The 22,034-nt window shown below is 39.3% G+C and overlaps 1 protein-coding gene across 4 annotated transcripts in view; it reads right to left on the reverse strand.

Moving 5' to 3' along the window:
* The window catches only part of SHQ1 (SHQ1, H/ACA ribonucleoprotein assembly factor), a 38,451-nt gene extending 16,456 nt beyond the window's left edge, over nt 1-21,995 (reverse strand). The window contains exons 1-12 of one of the 4 annotated variants that reach the window (XM_033517503.1): nt 21,948-21,995; nt 19,610-19,792; nt 19,089-19,153; nt 18,523-18,645; nt 17,602-17,744; nt 16,797-16,909; nt 14,811-14,938; nt 9,320-9,474; nt 8,018-8,071; nt 6,051-6,174; nt 3,189-3,309; nt 2,422-2,685 (exon numbers count right to left, since the gene is read on the reverse strand). In XM_033517503.1, coding sequence (XP_033373394.1) covers nt 2,541-2,685; nt 3,189-3,309; nt 6,051-6,174; nt 8,018-8,071; nt 9,320-9,474; nt 14,811-14,938; nt 16,797-16,909; nt 17,602-17,744; nt 18,523-18,645; nt 19,089-19,153; nt 19,610-19,752 — 1,314 coding nt within the window. In that variant the 5' untranslated portion in view covers nt 19,753-19,792; nt 21,948-21,995 and the 3' untranslated portion in view covers nt 2,422-2,540. The other 3 variants (XM_015641272.1, XM_033517501.1, XM_033517502.1) reach the window with 3 other exon arrangements.
* Nucleotides 21,996-22,034: the final 39 nt, after the last annotated feature.

Here is a 22,034-nt window from a genome sequence, read left to right on the forward strand (position 1 = left end):
CCTAAAAAGCAGGTGAAACTGATTTAAGATAGCAAGCAGAAAGATGGAATTTTAGCTACACTTGCTATTATCTTCCATTGTCTAGCACATTTGGGAATCTGCTTTTCTCTTAGTAACAGGCACCTGAGTAAATCAAATTTTCTGAAAAAAAAACCTAAAAACCAGAAACACCCAACTAAAACACAAAAATCCCTTTAATTCCAGACCTAGCTTGTTCTCCCCATTCCCAATTGACTATTAGCCACCTGTGGGTGTTTTATTCAGCATCTTCATCATTTCCAATTCTGGATACACTGTGCTTAAAATAAATCAGCTTTTACCAAACCAGTGACACATTCACTTATTCATCTAATTTACCCACAGCCAAACTATGATCTCAAACTAAATTCGTAATCAGCTACTGACACACTGCTGGCTTTAAGGATTTTGTTTCCACACGGAATATTTAAAAGCCAGTACCTATCAGGGGTGTTTCTCTTCATTTGGAATGGGACTGTGTGCTCTCTTTCACAGGATATGTCCATTATGGTTTTGCCTGTGCAAAACTTTCTTCCTAAACCCAGAGACCTGTGCCACAACAGGTGAGCTGAAGAGTTTATTTCCAGCTGGTTTTAAAGTGCCCAGATTCTTCACTAAAAAGAACCTGCAGTCTGTTTTAACCATTTAAACAGAGGCCCCAACCTCCACCAGGAGTTTGTTGCTCACAGGGAAAGAGGAGAAGAAAAGGAAAATCCTCCATGGATCTTGAGAGTATCCTCAGCCACAAAAAGGCAGGAGGAAATGGTGACAAAGGAAATTAATGAAGCAAATAATAGTTAAGAAACAAAACAGGGGAAGTATCCAGACTGACTGGTGATGGAAATAACTACAACACTGAAAGACCATCACAATAACATCTATAAATACCTTCCCCTCCCAAAACTCTTCCACCACAACAAAAATTATAGAATCTCAGAATGGTTTGAGTGGGAAGGGACCTTGAAGTTCATCTCCCATCCCCTGCCATGGGAAAGAACACCTTCCACTATCCAGGGTGCTCCAACCTGCCCTTGGACACTTCCAGGGAACCAGGGACAGCCACAGCTACTCTGGGCACCCTGTGCCAGGGCTTCAGAGGAAATTACCAGAGGGATGTCACAACCTTCTTCCCCTGGAAGGGAAGATGCACCATCCTCCTCTCCAGGTGCCTCACCCTGGGGAGCTGGGACCCCTTGCCTCAAACAGACAAACCACCAACCTGTCAAGCAATGTCCTGAATGACAAGTGATCTTAGCTGTTCCCTTCAACATAAAGGAACAAAACCAAGTGTTCCCATTCCCTTTGCACTTGCTGAACTTCAAACAGTGCTGAACTGCACAGCAATGACTGCAGCATATGCTTAAATGCTGTCCTGATTCAGGCCTAAAAATAGGACTGGGTTCTGCAGCTCCTCTCTCTCTTGCTCTCCTAATGACAGACAGCCATTGTGCCATGTCACTCTGACAATAAGATAGCTTAATTGCCCTCTTTCCAGCAGCTGTCAGTTCTGCTTAACTGGGACATAATGTGAGAGTCTGGGAGGAAATGTGTTAATCTATTAGTCACTTATAGCTACTGTGCATTTTCCTGGGCTGGATTTAAAGAAAACTGGGTTTTATGACTGACTTGCCAGACATTATATTCATTGATATGGGCAGCAGAGGTATTGCTGCTTAATGACTCATTTCTTTGTGAAAGACCCATGAAATAACTTTCTCCTTTATTTACTGCACTTCTTCTACTCAACTTCAACCTGAATTTCCCCACACTTGGTGAATTTCCCACACATTTAAGGTGTGGTTGAAAAAGGCCTCCTCAAAGATGAGGGTGTAAAATGAACTGGCTGTTTCAGGAATTAAGCAAGACTGATGAATCAAAATGTTTGGAAACACCAGTAATTGATTTAAAGTACTTCATATATTGTTACCTATAGGAACAGAGTCACTGAAAGCACACAGAGAATAAGAATCAACATCTACAAACCATCATGAACAGCCATGAACCGAGGGTCTTTAATTCTCCAAGAAGTACTGCTAAGGTCACACCTAAATAAAACAGCCTGTGCAGGCTGCCTCAATTTTCTGTCTCATTCCCCCTTCTGATCACAATTATTACCAAATTCTCTCTATATCCCCTTCACTGTCTTGTGCACCTCAGATATTTTATCCTCCACAGTCTCTTGTTAAATACAAAGACTATTTTAGCCACTGGTTTAGGAGTCTGCATTGCTGTATTAACAAATAAAACAATGACATTTTTTGTGTGTATATTAGTCATGCCTGCTCCAACTCACACCTTTTGTGGGCTTTCAGAGAAGGCTGTGAAGATATGAAAGGGAAGGAAAAATAGTACAAAAGCTGTACAAAAACAGAATAAATCTGACAAGAACAATGTAAAGCTTAGTAAGATTTGAACATGCAGCTTGCTTTAATCATTTAATCCACTTCCCACTGTTTTCCTACAGATACTTTTGGTTTTAAGCCATTAAAACATGCTGGTATTCCAACCAATCTGGCTGCAAACTACACAAAACTCTGGAAATAAGCCATGCTGACTCCATTAAAAGAGCACAGGTGAGACACAGAAGTGCAGGGGTTTTGTCTGGAGGTGGCAGAGTCTTTCCTCTCAAGTAGTGGAAGCCAAAGCTTCCCACAGTGCCAGGGAGAGCTGCAGGAGCACAGAGCACATGGGGATTTGTGACACTTGTTCTGGTGTTAATAATCAATTGGTGCAACTGCTACAGCCCATAAATCAGTGTTCCATGCAGCTGGGAATGCTTTGCATGTGCTGTCAGTTTTGAACTGGAAGCTCCTTCCAGCCTTTAGCCTGAAGTTACATAAGTGCTATGTAAACATTTCTCTTCCTAAGAAAGATCACAATAGAATCAGAATGCCCCAGAAGCCGTTTTTTTCCCCCCAAACACCTATTAATATATTAATGAAAATCCACATTTTTATTTAAAATCCAGTTCTTCCTCCCTTCTCCAATGGTGTCACTGCATTTTAATACAGTCTTGCTGAATGTCTTTCCTTCTGTATCAAGAATTGCTGGACACAGTTGCTAAATGAAAAAACTGATCATATTCCCACATACAGGAGACAGAATTGATTTCACTGATATTTGTTCACAGATGAAACATCTTCCACATCAGTATCTACTGAAGAACTTACTTGACTTTCTGGATCCAGATGCAATAGTCTGTAATGAAGAGATCATTAAGGATGTAAGCAGGGTCACTCTCCATAAAAATCTTGTGAATGTCCAGCAGACACTTCAAAACTGCAGCTTTCCCTGGAAACAGATTTTTGTTTTTGTGATTCACAAGAAATCCCAACAGATCATCTTTATCATCTCACACCTGAGGGTTTAATAACCACAGTATCTACAACCACCCTGGAAACTGGGGTTGATTCCCAGGCTGGGAACAGCAGCACTGTGTCCTTCAGCATCCACTTCCCTGGGGATGGGGAGCCTCTGGATTCAGCAGGAATCTCTGCAAGACCAAAGCCTGCAGGCCCAGCCATGCGTGTAATTCTCCACAGCTGAAGCAGCCCCTTCCCCTTCCCCCAGCTTCTCCAGTGTTCTGAGCTCTGCTGGCCCAATCTTTGGCACAGACAAGCAGGGCACTGTATTTAAAAAGAAACAAACTAAGCTGAAAAGTAGCTCACAAATAACAAGAAGCTATGCCCCATCATCTCTCCTAAGAGGAGCATTTTTCCCTTTATGCCTACACAAATACCAGTGCTGGGAAATAATAAGGGTGGGAACGCACAGCTCACAGCAGGGCCAAGCACATGGAATTGTGTGAGGCAATGTAATGATTACCTAACAGCAGACCAGGGCCTGGAATTAGGGAGAACTTTCCCTATTTCTGCTACTCACAGAATAGCCTGGCAAAATGGAAGAAAAAAAAACTCACTTCAGGATCAGGAAGGAGCCATTTGACACACAGTCAATAAATACAGTAAAAGATTAAAAATATGCTCTCACTCCATAACCAGAAAACTTCCTGTTGTCAGTTTGACTTTTCCTTCATATGCAACATTCCAATTAGCTGGAATCTCCCCCCTTAGTTTTCTGATGACAGTTGCTAAAGGGTTAAGTGCTGGAACACTTAAAAAAAAATTATTTTCACCGTTTAATGGTGGGGAAAAAAAACCCCACATTCAAATGAAAACAGCCACCACTGCAAATGGAATCTAATAACCCTCTCCCAAGAGGCTGGCTCCTCCTAGGCTATGAAACCTGAACAGGGATGAAATTACATTTTACAGATTTAGAGGAGAAGGGAAAAAAAAAAAAGAAACAAAAAAGATCAGAACTCCCCCTGCTGTTCAAGCACAAAATTTGTTTGCGTATTTGTAAGTAATTCCATGCTGAAAAAACACAGCCAGAGAATGAAATTTAAGGGTGAGGAAGATGGCAATAAGGAGGAGGAGTGGGGAGAGCAAAAAGCCATGGCAAACAGAATAAAAAATCCCCACTGGTTTTGGAAACCAAGTCAGCAAAGAAAACCTAAAACCCCCAATATAACTAATAACTTTTAAATTGTATCCCCATCAATTCTTGTCAAACATCACTATTTTGACTAAAAAGAAGTGTGCTCTTTTACAAAGAAATGATGTGTGGAATTAAAATTTTGCTGATTTTTTCAGGTTCCAGCTGTCAAGCTGTCAGCCCAAACCATTTCCAACATGCACTCCTGTTACTCATCTGCCAAGTAACAATGTACATCAGTAAATGTTACACTAATTCGAAACTAAAAATGTCTTTCTTCACAAATTAAAAGTTTTGGATTATAGCAGCTTAATGGGTCTCTAATGAGAGGCAGAAAATCTTGGAGACTTGAAACAGGGAATCCTGCATCATGCAAACTATCAAATGTCTGCTTTCAGAACATGGGCCCATGGGATTTTACATTTTTGCACAGCTACAGCTCTGCATTATACTGACCAATAAATAAACTGGTTTTTATGTGCAGATGCTACTTCTTGTATAGTCAAAAAAGCCCACTAGTTGTGTTTAAAAGTACAAATAAAAAAGCTTCCAATGTGTCTAACAGCAAAGTCAGAGAATGTGTCCTGCAGATCACTGGATTCTTCTGGAGTGCCTTGCTGACAGCTGCCAGACAACAGCATGAAACCTGAATTCTGCAGAATCAGAAATCCACTCCTCTTTCCACTACAGTCCACAGACTACTCCAAAATGAGGATAAAATTTGACCCCAGCTCTGTATGTGCTGTTTGATATGATAATCTGATTTTACACCATCATGAAATTCTACTAACTTTGATCCTGTGTATTTGGAAGGAAAGTTTAAGTCATATCTCTATTTTACATTCTTTTTCCCCTGCAGACTTCTATCTTTTTCCACATTTTCAAGGAGGAGCATTCACCTGAAGATAAACTGAATTTGGCTGTTACTCTCTCTTTTGGAATAGTATGCTGAGACACAAGAAAAGAATGATATAAACTTTTAAACTGAAACATCCTGGTAATAACTTACCCACTCAGGCAATATCTCACTGGATCACAATGCTCACTGCAACACCATTTTCCATTGTGACATTAAAAGAAAAGCAAATTTCTTACCTCATGTACTGTCCTCCTCAGAAAAAACTCCATAGGCTGTCAGCACTGCATCACTGCAGTTTTGTTATCAGAATTTTCTTTTTCACACTTATGAACAGCAACATAAGGCAGTGGAGATAAGTGAGGAGGGACAGCATCCATCTCCCCCTTAAAACTTCACTCCCTGACTGTTATAATGTCAATGGGATTTTCAATCAGCAACGGTTTTTGGCAGTAGTAAAGATTAATATTGCCATTTGTGTGGGTTTTTAATCCTGCAACTCACAAGCATTTAAAATAAACCACTGAAGCACTGCTTCTCACTGATCCTTCTGTCCAAATAATAAATCTAATGCTTTTCTTAAGGAGGTAACTCATGCTAAATAGGAAAGCTGCAGGTAACTTTAGCAAGCCAAGGTATAAAGATGGTTGTGTACAACTTCCAGTCCCTAAACACTCACCCAGCTGCAGAATCATGACTGTGTCATTGAAGGCACGTGTCACCAGCTCAAAATGCCTGTACAGGGGATAGCACAGCACTCTTCTTCCAAAAGATACCAGGACATCATGGATGCTGGAGAAACTCTGTGTGGATCAGTGGAAAATCTGCATTAGTCTGTGTGCATCAGTGAAAAATCTGCATTAGTCTGTGTGCTTATTTGTTTTCCTTTAAGGAAAAAAGCCATAGAATGGGAGGCCAAAAAAAAAAAAAAAGCACATTTTAATTTATTGTGCCTCTAAAATCTGTATTTAAATAGATATGGAAATGTACATGTTAAATAGAAACAAGACACTGCACATTGAGTTTGCATGGCAAGGTAACAGCAGTCCTGTGCATTTTAGTGGTTTGGGATTAAAAAAAGAATGTAGAGAACATAAGAATAAAACATCTCACTCGAGACTTTGCCATCCTTTAGATTAAAACAATAAATTACATCTGTCCCACATTATTATATATATTAAGGAGAAGCTATAAAATGCCTTTTAAGAATAAAGAAAAATTAAATCCATATGATATTAACCAAATACATGTGTACATATAAGATCTTTAAAAATGACACATGACTCTGCTTTTCCTGAAAATTCTAGATATTCAAGACAGGGATAAATATACCTGCCTGGGGAGAACAGTTCATTGTCCTCCTTCATGAGTGAGCAACACCTCTAATTTACCCAGGCCAGAGGCATTAAGGAGTTATTAAAGACTTTCTTAAGAGTGATTTCCCTTCCAGCTTTCACTTTTCAAGACAAAATGCTCCATTTATTAATTAATAAATAAAAAAAATACCTATTTCATCTTGAACTCTCAATCTATTAAAATTAATAAAAGCACTTTGCTGACAGCCAACACTTCTTTGCATGCTGTGCAAAGACTACTTCAACCCATTGTTCATTTTAATGGATCACCAGCGAGCATTTAAATCATTTATGGTTTGTGATTTAATATTTAGAGGCTAAGGTGTGTACATGTCATGGCCAGCAAAATGGCAGTCAGCTCCAACAAACCACAGCTGAGGCAATATTTTTATTTTACAGAATGATGAAAATTCCCAGGCCTAATGATTTATCAGAGATAGTTATTAACAGCTTGGTGCCAGGATTGTGAGTTTTCCAGGTGTGAAATACACTGCCCCAAGAACTCTATCATAGGGTAAGCATTTGCAGAAAACTCCTTCACTGTGATAGATCATGGACCTGGAAAAAAAATACATTGTGAATTAAGGCAATCAGGGCATTTTTACTTGCCCTTTGTAACCTGCTACTGCAGAACTCAAAAGAAAACCTGTTGTCATAGGACAAGTTATAACTGAATGAAACATTCTCCACTACTGGAAAAGTTTGAAGGACTGGACCCAAAAATCCTGTCCAGTTTCAGTTTTGATCTTGCAAAGTGAGACTTAGCTCAGTCATTTCAGGACTGAGCTGGGACAGGCCTTCCCACCTTCCTGCATTTTAGGAATTAATGGATTTCAGGCCAGGTTAAGTCCTTCCCACCTCCAGCTCTGTAACAATTTCCCTGCAAAGGCCTGGGTGCTTTCAGTGAACAATCTGAATGTGGAGAGAACAGAATTCAGGGTTTCCTCTGTTCTCAGTTGGTTCAAAGAGTGAGGAGCAACTAAAACAGGGACATGGCACATGGATGTGGATTAATGGTGAACATGGTCATTCTGCTGGTATTGGTTGGACCTGAGGATCTTAAAAGTCTTTTCCAGCCTTTATTATTCCAAGAGTGAGGCTGAAAAGAAGGGGCCAGGTAAAGCATCACTTCTGGAGCCCCAAATCAATTTCTGGTACCACTAAAAACAGAAAATACAATTAATTGATCTTCAATACTGAAAGAGCAAATGTGGCACAGCAACAAAACACCAAACCTCCCCCCGCAAGTAATCCAGCAAAAACATAACACAAAACTTTATTTTTACCTTACCTCCAGCCAGCACAACGTTGCACTCAGCTTCCTGATGTTCCAAGATGATTCAACCTGATTTTAAGAGAAGACAGTAAAACAAGTATTATCTAATCCAACACTGCTGGTTAAGATAACATTCTGGCAGCAGTTTAAGAACCTTTGTGAATAAGAAGCAGTAATTACATTATGTGCATCGAAATGGCCACAGGACAGCATTAAAAATTATATTGCAATGCAGATGTTGAATTTCTGAGTTGGTTTCCATAGTAGGATGATCCAGCCCATGCACAAAATCTTTAAAATGTAACAGCAATACACAGAGAAATGGTGTTTTAGTGGAATTCTGTCCCTTTGCACAAAGCAGTAGAGACTTGAATCAACAAAAGCCAAGCTCAAATGCCTTGTTTTATGAAATCAGCTCAAGACTTTTGGCTTGCAGAGAGGGTCCTGAAGCCAGCAGTATATGTAAAATATCATTATTCTTAATATGTGACAGATTCATAGTATTTGAGTGGAAGTGAGGTCCAGCAGGATGATTGGGGCAAAAAGCCAGAAAGCCTTGATCTGTAATCCTGGCTCTGGTAAAGATTTGTGTGGCCTGAATGTCTTGGTTTTCCTATTAAATAGGAATAAAAAAAAGGGCATGGGGGAAAAGGAGAAAAAGTCCAGTGTGTTTTCCACACACATCATACAGTTACTGCAAAACCAATAAAGAATTGTACAACTGTGATCCTGGCAGATTTGCAATTCTGTGCAGCTCTAACATGCAACACAACAACAATCCCAGATTATTCTGGTGAATCAGCAGGTCTGGATGTTGTGCTCTTCATTCTACAGTCCATGCCCTGTGTGTCAGTCTGATTAAGCCAGAATGGTTTTGATTACATGTGCCAATATTTTGGTTAAAAGCATTGAAAAAACAATGTATCAGCACAGGAGATGCAAGGCACAAAGTTGTATCTGGGAAGCAATTCTGAGAAGGCAAGGTATCCACACAGAACACAAAAGAATAATTATTTTGTTAAACTTGCATAAACCAAGACACACAAATCAGAACTACACGGAATTGTCTGGAATCTCCTGCTCCTCCATGTCTCTCCTATTACAATGCTGCTGCAGAAGAAGACAAGTATTTAAAAATCCTAGTAATCCCCATGTACACCAAATTTAGAGATATAAAGTCTTTCATTTTAACTTCATCATGTATGTTTTAATGCCTGGGAGTAAGCTCACTTTAAAAGGTAAGTTCCCCAAATGGCAGTACAGGGTCCAGCACTAGGTTCCTAAAACATGTTCTATTTTTGACTTTTTTCAACTTACATTCTTGTCCCCTTCATTGACACAGATCTCGTAGCAATACGCCAGAAGAATATCAATTAATCCAAGATACACGTGGCAGCGACTCCTTTTATTCAGAAGGTAAGATTTATTTGTGAACTTCCTCATCTGCTCTCTCTCCTCCTCAGAGAAGACAACTATAAAAAGTAAAAGGATAATTGATTATGAGTTTAAAGCTGGCACATTCATTTTAATAGGTGGTAATACTACTCCAACAGTGTCTTTAAAAAGGAGCGTGTAACTAATCACAAGTCACCCATCACCCAAAAAAAAGCCTAAATCACTCTTACTCTCCTTTTTAACTTTCATTAAGCTCTGGTATATTAATTTCAATGTCAAGCTCCAGCACAGCACTGCATGTACACACTGATGATTCTGAACCTCTCCAGGTGCCAAGGATTTCTGAGGATGGCTGGATATTTTATACAGGGAAAAATGCACAACCAGGATCTGAGTAAAATTAGGATTCTTAAGCCCAAAATGTATGGGACAAAAATCCAGAGGCAAGTGACAAGTTAGAAAAGACTATGGCAGTTCTAACTCTGTTTTTTCTCTTCATGTAAAGCAGGTCAGTATCACTCCTTGAATCACAACTATAGATGAGAATCTCTATCAGTAAATTTCTTTGTAAGTTGACTCTTCAATGAAAACATGAATCACACTTCACTTTTAAACAAAAACTCTCAGTGAAATTCATGAAATATAGCAGCAAAGTTTTCTTCTTTTAAAATCCAAACTCTGAAGCATCATAACATCAACATAAACACAGAAATTCCTAGGTCTAGGTTTAATACAAGGTCTATTAAACAACAGCAAACAAGATGTAGACTAGACAATTCCCAAAGGTAAATGTTACAAGATGTTCATTAAGTTGCTGCAAAGTGTCAGGTGTTGCAAATAAAATATCCTTCTCTGAGAAAATCCTTTAATGCTAAAAAAACTATCCATTGCCTGAAGTTTTGGAACAGTTAATTATCCAGGCTTGAAACTCAGTATTTCCAAACCACCACTTATTTTGTTTTCCCCGTTCAAAACTTCCAAGTACATGGTGTGAAATTATCAGAACAATTAAAACTGTAATTACATTTCTGCTGTATGAAGCCTGTACACTTTTGTACAGTTACACTGCCAAATTTCAGCTAACAATCTGTACCACAATCAGTATTAATCTAAAGCAAAGCAGCACTTGCTGCTACTTATCAAGTAAGCTAAATAGGCACATTTTTTCTAACTTTGATTTACAACTGTTTTGTGTATTTGCCAGTAGCAAAACCATGCCAGAGGAAAAATGTGTATTAATACATCCACATCTAAAGGAGTCGGGCATTCATCTCACAAAATTTCTAACAGATGAGACTGCAGACATTACCACATTACCTTTACATTTTAATCACCTCTTTTACTTTTTTTTAAACTGGCTATTTCTCATGTTAAAAAAGAAGATACTTCAAATTGTCCTCCAGCAGCAGAATGTCAGTGAAGCAGAGTTTAATTTCTGAGGGGAGGATGAGGTCTGACAGCCAGAGGGTGTTTTGTTACAGCCCTACTGCTATTTTACACTGTGATAACACCACTTAAATCACTGGGAGATCTGTATCTCGAGACTACTATGACACTTGCAGCTCTAAATGTGTTAGAGCACTTAGATAAAATGTGCTGGACCCACACAGAGAGCTGACTCAGTGGTCAGTCAGGAAAGTATAGGTTAGGAAGCACCTCTGATAATGTGCTGGTGAGAGCAGAATCTCAGTTTATGATCCCGTCAAACCAAGTCTTGAACCCCACCACTCTGCCAAAAGGAAAGAGCTGAGCAGAACTGACCCCTCCTTCTCTTTTTTTATTTTAATCCTTTAAACTGAAGTATTATGCTACAATTTAAAGGTTTTTAAATGTGTGCTTCTATCCCTGTAGGTTAAGGAATCATCAACATCAGATGAAGGAGAATAGCCAGTAGAGAGCAGGTTAGTCAGAATAAAGTTAGCTATTGATATTAATCAGTAGCAAACAAGTTTCTTTTCAAGCTCTTCCTAAGCCATTACAAGATGAAAGGCAGCACTACTTCGACTGGAGGCACCCAATGCCTTTGTGCAGGTTCAGCATCTTCCCCAGTGCTGGATACTGCCTTAAAAATACTCAGTAATAATGTAAATTTAAACAAATAACTGAAATAATAAAGCTGATTTTGTGTTAAATTGCTTGGATTTGTTGCAACCTGTCAAGGTATGAGAGGTTAGTGAAAATTCCCACTTCTTTCCTATACAGACTGCCCCTCAAAAGTTGTCACTGGAGCCTCAGCAAAAACTCTGCCCCTTGTACATGGGGCCATTTTGGTAAAATTGCAGATTCTGGCCATGTTTGACTCCCTAAAGCTCTGTCAGATAGACTGTGATCAGAAGAGCCTCAGTGTTTCAGGAAATGAGCCAAAAGTGCCAAAACCACAGATTTATTCCCTCTGCACACCCATACTCACACTAACTATGGCCACTCAAGTCTGGGTTGCTCATTCCTCTCCTGTCTCTGCCATTCTTCCATTCAATTGTTATCTCCTTCACTCATCTTTTCTTTCCTCCCAAGCCTCCATCTCCACCTCTCAAATCAACATTTCCAGCACATTTTCTTCCACATCACTTCTGACCTCCTTCCTCCAGGCATTCTCCACAGAATCACTGGACTTGGACAGCCTTTCCTGGATCTCACAATTTCCTTTATACCCATTTTTCTTACTATTCCTTAAGAAACCCACATTTCCACAAACATATCAACACCATACATCATTCTTTCTTTCTACTGCTCTTGCCTTTAAAGCCTGAGATATTTTCCAGTGGAGTCTGATCATTAAGAGTTTTGCATGAATAAAAAGCAGAATTTCCTCATGTAACAAAAACCTGCTCAGCAGCAGAGCAGTGCCAGGAAGGAACATATGATGCAAAGCCCTGAAAACTGAGCAAAGCAGGTAGACAGCACAATTGCAGAAATTTGATAAAAAAAGAAAAGTAATCCATCTTAAACTTATGAATCCACCAGTAATGGCACATATCTGAGCCAAGCCTCACTGAAAGGTGGAACTCTGAAAGGAAATTGCTTCTCTTTCTATAAAGAAATAAGAAAGAACAGTCACTGTAAGCATGAGAGGTTACCCTGAACAAAATAAGATATCCTTGGAGCATATAAATGCTAGATTAAATACATATGTCAGCCTGAGCCTTTGAAGATTATTGTGTTGCCTAAAGAGGAGTTTTTTACAGTTGTGCAATTGGAAGTAGAATAAAAATGAACTTTTAACCAAGCTGAATGTGACTGTTAGAAAATACAACCCCTTTCATCTGGAATCTGTAGAAGGAAGACACTAATGTAAACTTCAGCAGCAGCAGAAAGCAAGCTTTCCAAAAATGTTATCCCCTCTTGGGAAAGGCTGTGTAATTAATAAGGCTTTATGGAGTATTACTTGACTTGAATGAGACATTGTAAGAGTGAACAAAAAGGGCTGGAAGAGAATACACAGTAAGATGCACAAAAAGGACAAAAGAAATAAAAGACACTCAGGATTAAAAAAAAAGTAAATTTAAAAAGGCAAAATACACAAACCACACACACAAGCTGGAGAAAAAGTAAAAAGGTCAAATAAAAATAGATTCAAAGTAAGGACAGAAGAGAGATGAAAACTTTAAATGTTAATGAGAAGAGATGAACCAAAAAGAGAAAAAAAAAATCTGGTAACGAGACATTAGAAGAACCTGACGATATAAAAACAAAGAGAAAATAACGAGGGATAAATATAAGAGCAGTAATCAACCAAAGAAAATCTTCAGTTAATTGCAATGTCATGCAAAAAATAAAAAAGGCCATCTGTACTTCTAATTACTTGCAGCCAAAGACGTTATAAGGACAAAAGTAATCAAATTTTTGGTTCCAAGAAACCAATCAAGATAACAACTGAAAAGACATCAATGTAAGTCAGGAAAAGGAAGGAAAAAAAGTAATTCTCTTTATTTAGTGTTTCTGGATAAGAAAATAAACTTTTAAAGAATCTGCTAATTTTTATGTCTTTTTCCCACCCTAAACTCACTTTTATGTTTAACTTGAGGAGCAACACGTCTTTATTCAAAAACAAATCCTTCCTTCACAGAGGACAGACAGGAATTCCTGATTAACTGCAGCATTCCTTTGGCTGGGTAAAGCAATATAAAAACCACAGGGGACACATCCTGCTGCTGATCAGATCCCAGGTGGAACAGCCTGGAGCCACCTCCTGCCCTTCTGTATTGCTGCTCACAGGAGACCTTCAAATAGAACCTGCACTCCCTCTCATGGTGGTTTCCTTCACCACAGCTCACTCAGGTTTAGAACCTCCACTGATTTCAGTCACTTATTCAAACAGCACAAGTGTTACCAAAATTCAGGTCCTTCCAAGGAAAAGGGTGGGTTTGTTGTTGTTAACATTACCCAAACTCCAGATTACCTCTTATGTTACTTAAATTTTCTCAAGATTCACAAAACTGCATCAGCCTCATGAAGGTAAGATTTTTTTTGATCACTCATTTAATAGGTATCTGTTAGAACAAATGGTTTGGAGCAAATGGACTATATAATGTTCATTTTCTGTGTAATTTCCATTAGCAGGCTTGCCAGGCTTTTGAGGAGTTTGCTGCTGCCCCTAAAACCCAACAACGGCATATTTTTTCTGAGTACCTCAATTTGGAGAAGAAACATCCCTTATCAATAAAATCATCCAGCAGCTCTTCATTTTAATTATATTCCTTAAACCAAGCAAGCAGGAGTAGTATTTCATTTATTAAGGAGTGAATGGATAAAAACAAACAAAGGAACCCCTCATTATTGTGTTTTCAAGCCTCTTGTACCTTTGTCCAATGCTTTTTAAATCAAGTGGTTATGATGGACATAATTAACAATTTCTGGCTTCAGAGGCTGAAAAGAGACCAGATCAGATTACAGAAGATCAGATTACATTCACAGTAAAATACACAACATCTACTCAAATTCTATTGTTCTCCCAGAGAAAATGTGGAGGTTCAGGTATTATCAGTGCACTGAAAACCTCTGGTAAAGGGATTACCATCATCTACTTTAGGAATATGAGATTTTCATACTACATAGGAAATGAACAAAGAAGAATAGAAGAAAATGCACAACAGTAACTCGTAGTGCTCTCTGTAATCACTGTGTGCAGGGAGGCAGCCTCAGTTATCTGTTACCAGTGTTTCCACAAGGTCACCTACTCACCCTGGAAACATCCCTTTAGGTTTCTAAATGGACACAAAGAGTTGTCTATGAAAAAAGGTCTCCAAAACCCATAAAGTAATGCAATAAAGTAATAAATATTAAATGTAATAGAGTAATAAATTTCCTTTAAGAACAATAACCTATAAAATGGCACCACAGCAATTATCATTCAAGCAACAGATGTGTGCATATATATATATATATCTATACTTATATATATGTATATTCTCACCAAATGCAGGACTGTCATGTTCCTGATGACTTTCTCCCTGCAAGGCTGTCATCTTTTTATGAGCATCAATCCACCAGGGTTTGTATTTTAAAAGATGCTTAATAGCTTCATCTTCAAAAAAATCAGCTCTAGGGAAAATAGAAAGAACTTTCACATGCTATTTATTTCAATTCATATTATATGTGGGTACATATTAACACATCCATAGAATACATCTCACTTGGCTCCAGGTTATTCTCCATGTTAGAAATATGTTCACTTTAAAGCAGAAAATTATTTTAAAACCCCCAATATTCTCCTATCTTTCAGTAAATATTCCTTCCTTACTTCCTCCACCTTTCCTGAGCCACCCAGAAGTCCAGAGATTTCACGAGCTTTCAGCATCACGTGAAGCTGAACCAACCTGATGCAGATAAAGGAAAACACTCCAAAGGCTTCTCAGACAAATCACTTGATTTTATTGGGTAGCTCCCCCACTTAAGACTCAGGGCATTTGTTGGGGGCAAAGTCATGCAACTGAAGGATGAAGGTGAAGCAGGGATGGGGATGGACTTTAAGCAAGGACATGCAGCAGCATGGAAAAAGAAGAGCTGTACATGAGTTCTGGAAGAGAGATCACCTCCATCTCAGCACAAAGCTGCTGTGGTAAAAATCTCAATCTAGTACTCCTAAAGGATTCAAGTTCTAAGCCTCCTCTTAGCATTTGAGTGTTTTCTTCAAGCCAAACAATGGAATTAACACTGAATTGAAAAAAAAAAAAAAAAAAAAAACCAAAAACCACAGGAAATTTCTCAATACCTTCTTAATCACCACACATAACCTGAACACAGAATGTAATCTGCTTCCCTCTCACACTGACAGATTTTTTTTGTTGCCTCCCTTCAATGTCAAAGCAACTTAGAGCTATCAGGGTACATTTTCCTCAAGGCCAGCAGAACAGTTGTTTCCCCCATTTCTACCAGAGCTTCTTTTCTCCTCAGGAAAACAATTTTTGTTGAAGAAAGGCTGGTTCTGAAACAACCAAGACACAGCCATTAAACTGAATGGTTTAGCTCTACCAGGCCAGAACACAGAGTCTAAAATTGAAACTTGAAATTACTGCAATTTGCATCCCATTAGAGGTTAGGAACTACTTCAGTTCTAGTGAAATGTAGTTCAAGAAAGCTCTTCTATTTTTCTGTGTGCTACAGGAAGACATGAGGCTGCCTCTGAAAACAGTCAATTGTGGAAAAATTCCAGCATTGCAAACTTACCTTCTGAAACAACTCAAAATAGGTTAAGCCTTCCTGTCCTCACAAAACACACAGTACTAATCCTCCCCAATGGGGACTATCCTCTTCTCCAACCAGATCCATCATGCAGGAATCAATCTAGATTAATAAATCTCATGGCTTTCATTTATTTTACTTATCTGAACCTAACTTGACCTGAAATTCTCCAACCTGAAAGGCACAAAGAATCATTTCACCTCATGACATGGAAAGAGGCACGAAAGAAACAAAAAGTTTTGGTTTGGACATTTTCCTCATTCTGCTGTAAAACAAGTTTCATGTGATGAAGGCAAAAAACAAAGCGGCCAAGACAAAATTTCCTAAATTCAAAACTCAAATTCCCCCCTCCTAGACAAGTGTCTTTTATTAAACCTTTTTTCACAAGGCAAAAACAAAATTTTGACCTTGTCAACACAAAATCCCAAGCAGGGAGTGGCTGCTCAGCTGCTGAAGAGATGAAGTATGAAACAGCATTCTGCAACAGCTGACAGCAGCCCCCTTTAAACACAGACTAAAGCAATAATGAAGCAGTTGAGTAACCCCAAAACAGATGAGCAATGTTTTGTGTCAGTATCCTACTAAGAATACCCCCCAAGGCCTGCTCTGATGAGACAAAACCAGACCAAAAGTAAAGCTGCTCTCTCCAAAAGTGACCTTAAATCAAATCATTTGTGTTTCAGAGGTACTTGGCCAGGTGAAGTCTATCAGTACTCACAGGTAATGATCAGGCTCAAACTTAGCAGCCTCAGCTGCCAAACGTTTCCTCCTACGTTCCTCTGCAGGAGTTTGGTCTGGATCCTTAATGTCAATAACATCACTGAGCTCATCCTGCCAATGGGAACAAAATTATAGGACCAAGCCAACAGTATATGGCACACAAGATTCATCCAGGAAGAATTTAAGGAGGATGCTTATCAGCACTGCACTGAAATCCCTCGAAAAGCTTCAACCTCCCTTTCAAATCTTCCAAATTCAGGCTTCACTGTGCAAATAAAACAACAAAATTCCAAGGAAATGCAATTATTTGAAGCTCCTTAGTAAACATGTTATTATTAAGTCTATTCAGGTCATTTTATCATAAGGCAGGGAGGTTATTTTGCATTATGATAAATTTTCAGTGTTAAGCAAAAGCACACAAGCCCAACAAAGACAAGACTCACATACCATTCTTTTGACTACTGAAAATATTCTCCCTCTGAAGTGGTTGTACATTAATTAATAGGCAACTGCAGTGCTCTTTTAAACATCATTAATTAGTTATTTCCCATCCCATTAATGCTGATGGGAAATGTATTCCTTGACAAATCTCATGGTAATAAAGCAGCATACATATTCTAATAGAATGTAAATACTTTCTCCATAAACAGCAATCCTGCTCCAAGACCTGTGAATACTACAAGTCATACAACAGTAAGTTAGAGTTACATAACTGAGTTGCACTTTTCAAAATCTGTTGTCTTGTAAGCCAAGAAACGTATACACCAGAACTTCCAAGGCAGTAGAAGATAAAATGCATCTACCAGCTGCCTCTGGAACACCCCTGAGCGCAAGTTCCCAAATCCATAGGGGTGCTGCAGTGGTGGAGTGCTTTCTTCATAAGGAATTTGTTCCATTTCCCAGTCAAAATCTTCCTCATTCTCTTCAGACAGCTCAGCAGAAGCAGCTGAATTTATGGCATGGTCAGAAATAGAAAATTATTACATTGAAAAAAATTCATATTACTTCTTTGAAAGGTTTATTGTGCTACTGGTGTTTACTTTCCTCATTTTACTGCATCTTTTAAGAAATCACACTCAACACTGGGTCATACAGATCTGTAACTCACAGGTCCTGCTTCAAACTCCCCAGCTTCCAGAAATGAACATCAGGAACACTACATTTTAACTGCACTCCCTCAGACTGAAATACCTGTTCCACTGAATTCAACAAGATCAGCATTTGATGCTAGGAGAACTCTGACAGAACCTAAGTGATGTTATCAATAATTTAAGGCAGGATTTAAAAAAATCAAGCAGGGACAAACATTTTTATCTGTTAAATACTGATGTTAAGCAAGACATGCACTAATGATTTTAATTAGCTTCTCACTTGAGCTAATAGTCCAGTTGTAGTTCATACAGAAGACTCAACTGTGTGTGTGTTCTACAGCCACTAGAGGGGTACAAAGACCTACAGAGCATTAGCATATTTTTAAAGCACATTTTAAGCACATTTTGGAAAAAAAATTAAACATAATTAAACCTCTGAAGCTGACATGCTTATCATCTGCAACGTATTTATTTCTACTCTTATCCACACTTTGATTTATTCATATCCTTCTCACACCTTGGACTAGTCAATAATAAAAATACTGTACTTTTCTGTAAGTAACACTATAGATCTGTAATTACTTCATTACACACATGTATCATCTTGTATCAAGAAGACTGATTTTGTCATACCTATTTCTTCTACCAAAGGTTTTGCTGATCTTGATTTCTTTGGTGCTAAAAGAGATGTCAGCATGTCCAGTCCCTCAAAATATTGGCCAGGAACCTCCTTGGGCAACTGAATTGTAAAGGTACCTTAAAAGAAAGTAGGAATACAATTATTCCATTAAAATAGCTGTGACAGACAAACACGTATTTTTCCTCTATGAGAAAGGCTCAGAGGAAGTAGGACACATGCAGGTAGAATTTTATTTTGCACTGGTCCCTGTGCATGTTTTTAACCTTATTTCATAACAATTAAGGATTTTAATGATAGAACATGAAAAAGAATATTTAACTACTTGCAGTCTTCTGACTTATATTGTATAAACACAAACCAACAAAGGAAAACAAGCTTTATTTAGTTTTTAATCCTTCCATCAAACAATCCACAGAGGCTACATTCACCAACCTGATTATTGTCTTAAGTCATGTAATGAAGGTTCTGCAAGTAGCAAATTTATTGGTTTATTGCCCTTTTTTTTTAAAGTATAAATTATTGGAAATAGCAACGTTTTTTATGACACAGATACCAATACCTTCATCTGTATTGTAAGATGCTTTTTCTCTACCATCCTCTACAATTCTTCCAGGAAGTGTCAATCTGCAGGCAAAAAATGAGATGCCTCACTGAAAGCCTGACTAATTATGCAAGTTAATGTCTCAGCCTATAAAAATGTAAGGCACATTCCAAAAGCAGCACAAAGGACTTAACTACATGACTCCTCTTCACAGTAATGGAATCCATGCAGTTCAATCCCTCTGGATTCCTCCCAGGAAAAGACACACTCACAAAATACACCCAGAGAGCTGTCTGGCCATTTACAATTAAAAAGCCATTGTACAGTAAATTTAGAAAAGTATTTCTTTTAACTCCCTTTAACACGATTTAATGCCCAGGAACAAAGAGGCCAGACCCAAAAACCAAATCTTTGCATGAAAGATGCTGTCTGTAGTCAACAGAATAAAAGCTGCAGATGAAGAACATTCTGAAGGGACCAAAATTAACTTTATTTCCTACTATGAAGATTAATTTTTGAAAACTTTTTCCACTACTTGCCTGAGAAAGTATGGCTTAGCATAAAATTTGAAATCTTCCCCTTCAAAATAAAGATCAAACTCTGAAGCTCTGGCATAAGGCACTCTGATTTTTACTGTAAGAAAATCCGGATCCTGGGTCAGTTCAAAAGCTGGAGTTATCATGATGAATCCAGCAGGAAAAGCAAACACTGCTTATGTGGCCCTAAAGAAACAGGAAAAAAAAAAAAGGAATTAAAAAAAAATTGTAGCTTCCAATTTATGAGAGTATGAGAGCAAGTGGTGTCTCTTCAAAATTCTGTAAGAACATTCTAGATTCTCACATAATTATCCTCCATGTGCTCAAGAAGAAAACACTGATGCCAACAGCAACAACATCAAAGTGCTATAAAAAACAAAAATACCACCTCTCTGGACCTTAATGAAACAACTGAATGCAGAGTTGGAGTACAGGAAAGCACCTGCTACATTCCACATGAAAAACACACTAAAATTCAATCCTAAAATTTTTCAGCTTTTCGTAACAGTTATTTATAATTTCACACATAGCTGACTTTAGACCTTTGCAGTTCTCTAGTGAACTGAACACAAACCACTATTAAAAAATCCTAAAGACATGTAATATTTATAAAAATAGAGCTGTATTTTATAATTCACATATATATTAGCCAGAATATGAGCAGGACATTCAAGGACAGTTTAGATAACATCCCTCAAAACCATATGTAGTTATAAACTCTGGTAAGTGTACATATCTAGCACAAGAAAAGGTATTTATATAGTACTGTTCACATATATATACACAACTGTCTGACCTTTTAATAGCTTTTCATCTCAGGTTTAATTTGGAACCCAGTTATGAATCATTTGAGTTTTTTGTGGTTGTTTTTTTGGTTGTTTTGTGTTTATAAAAGGTCACACGGTTTTGAAAATTAGCTTTCTAAATCAAAAAAATTTTAATAAGTAAAACCAGAATAGAACTAATATTTGGGAAAGAACTACTTTTCACTGACTTTCAGTTATTTTTACTGAACATATCCCCATTCTGACCATTTTGTGAACAGTCATAAATCATTAACCATTAACAAGGCTAAATTAACAGATCACCCTTTTCTCATATGGGTAATCAGCCTTGTTTAGCATGTATGAAAAATAACAAAACTTCCCATTTCACCCTATCACTAGATTCCAGGAGCAACATTCCCCCCATTCTAGGCTGAGAAGCTGCCAGATGTTTTTTAGAATTGTATCTAAACAGGAAACAGCTGTCTTCTTGAACACCTGCACCTGTACACCTGATGCACTTTCCTGTGGATTTTATTTTTCTCTCAACACCACAAGCACAGCTAAGAGCTCCCAAAATCCCAACAGCTTATTTGGACTCTTCAGGGATGACTTGCCAGTGTGCATTTTTATTTTCCCAGTCAGAGGTTCATAAATAAACAGCAGCCCCACAACCAGGCCCAGCTCTCCCTGCCCTGCACTCAGAGCATCCCTAATTAAAATTAATCACCCCAAACCCCTCTTTTGGGTGGGTGGGTGGAGAATCCTACACAAATCCCTGATATCTCACAGCTGAGGAACCACTGGGTCACAACACTCGAACTCCAGGTATCCCAAATAATCACATCCCAGCCTCTCCTGTGCATCATGACAAGGCAGAGGGAGCAGGGCAGGGAGGGGTTAAGCAGGGACAGGGCTGATGCATGAGAGGCTCGGCCTTGAAACACAGAAACCCTGGGGCTGGGGGGGCCTGGGGAACCCTCCAAGGCAGGGTCACCTGGAGCAGGTGACACAGGAACCCCCGGTGGGCTCGGAATGTCCTCAGAGCAGGAGACTCCACACTCCCCGGGCAGCCTGCTCAGTGTTCGGCCACTCGCCATAGAAAAAAAACTCCTCGTGTTGAGGCGAGCTTTTTGTGCTTCATTTTACGGCCACGGCTCCTCGTCCTGTCGCTGGGCACCCCTGAACAGTGTCTGGTCCCGGCCTCTGACACCTCTTAGCGATATTTATGCGCATTAATGAGAGCCCCTCTCCATTTTCTCTTGTCCAGCCTAACCAGGCCCAGCTCCCGGGGTTTCTCCTCATCAGAGCGATGCTCCAGACCCCTCATCACCTTCGTTCCTCCGCTGGACTCTCTCCTGCACTTTCCTGCACTGAGGAGTCCAGAACTGGACACAGCCTCCCACCGGTGCCGTCACACCGGGCCACGCGCCGACCTGCGGCCTTGTACCCTCCCTTAGCCACCCAGCAGCGGGTCCTGCAAGGGGACAGAGCCCTCTGGGAACGGGGCTTCCAGCGGGAGAATCCCGGGAAGAGCGCCGGGAAGAGCCCCGGCCGTGCCCGCCCGCGTCACTCACTGAGCCCCACGCCGCTCCCGCCGCCGCTTCCCGCGCCCGCCCGCGCCGAGGAGGAGCCGCGCATGCGCACTCGGGCCGGGCCCGCTC

The sequence above is a fragment of the Parus major genome, chromosome 12 (assembly GCF_001522545.3).
Source record: "Parus major isolate Abel chromosome 12, Parus_major1.1, whole genome shotgun sequence".
Classification (NCBI taxonomy): Eukaryota; Metazoa; Chordata; class Aves; order Passeriformes; family Paridae; genus Parus; species Parus major.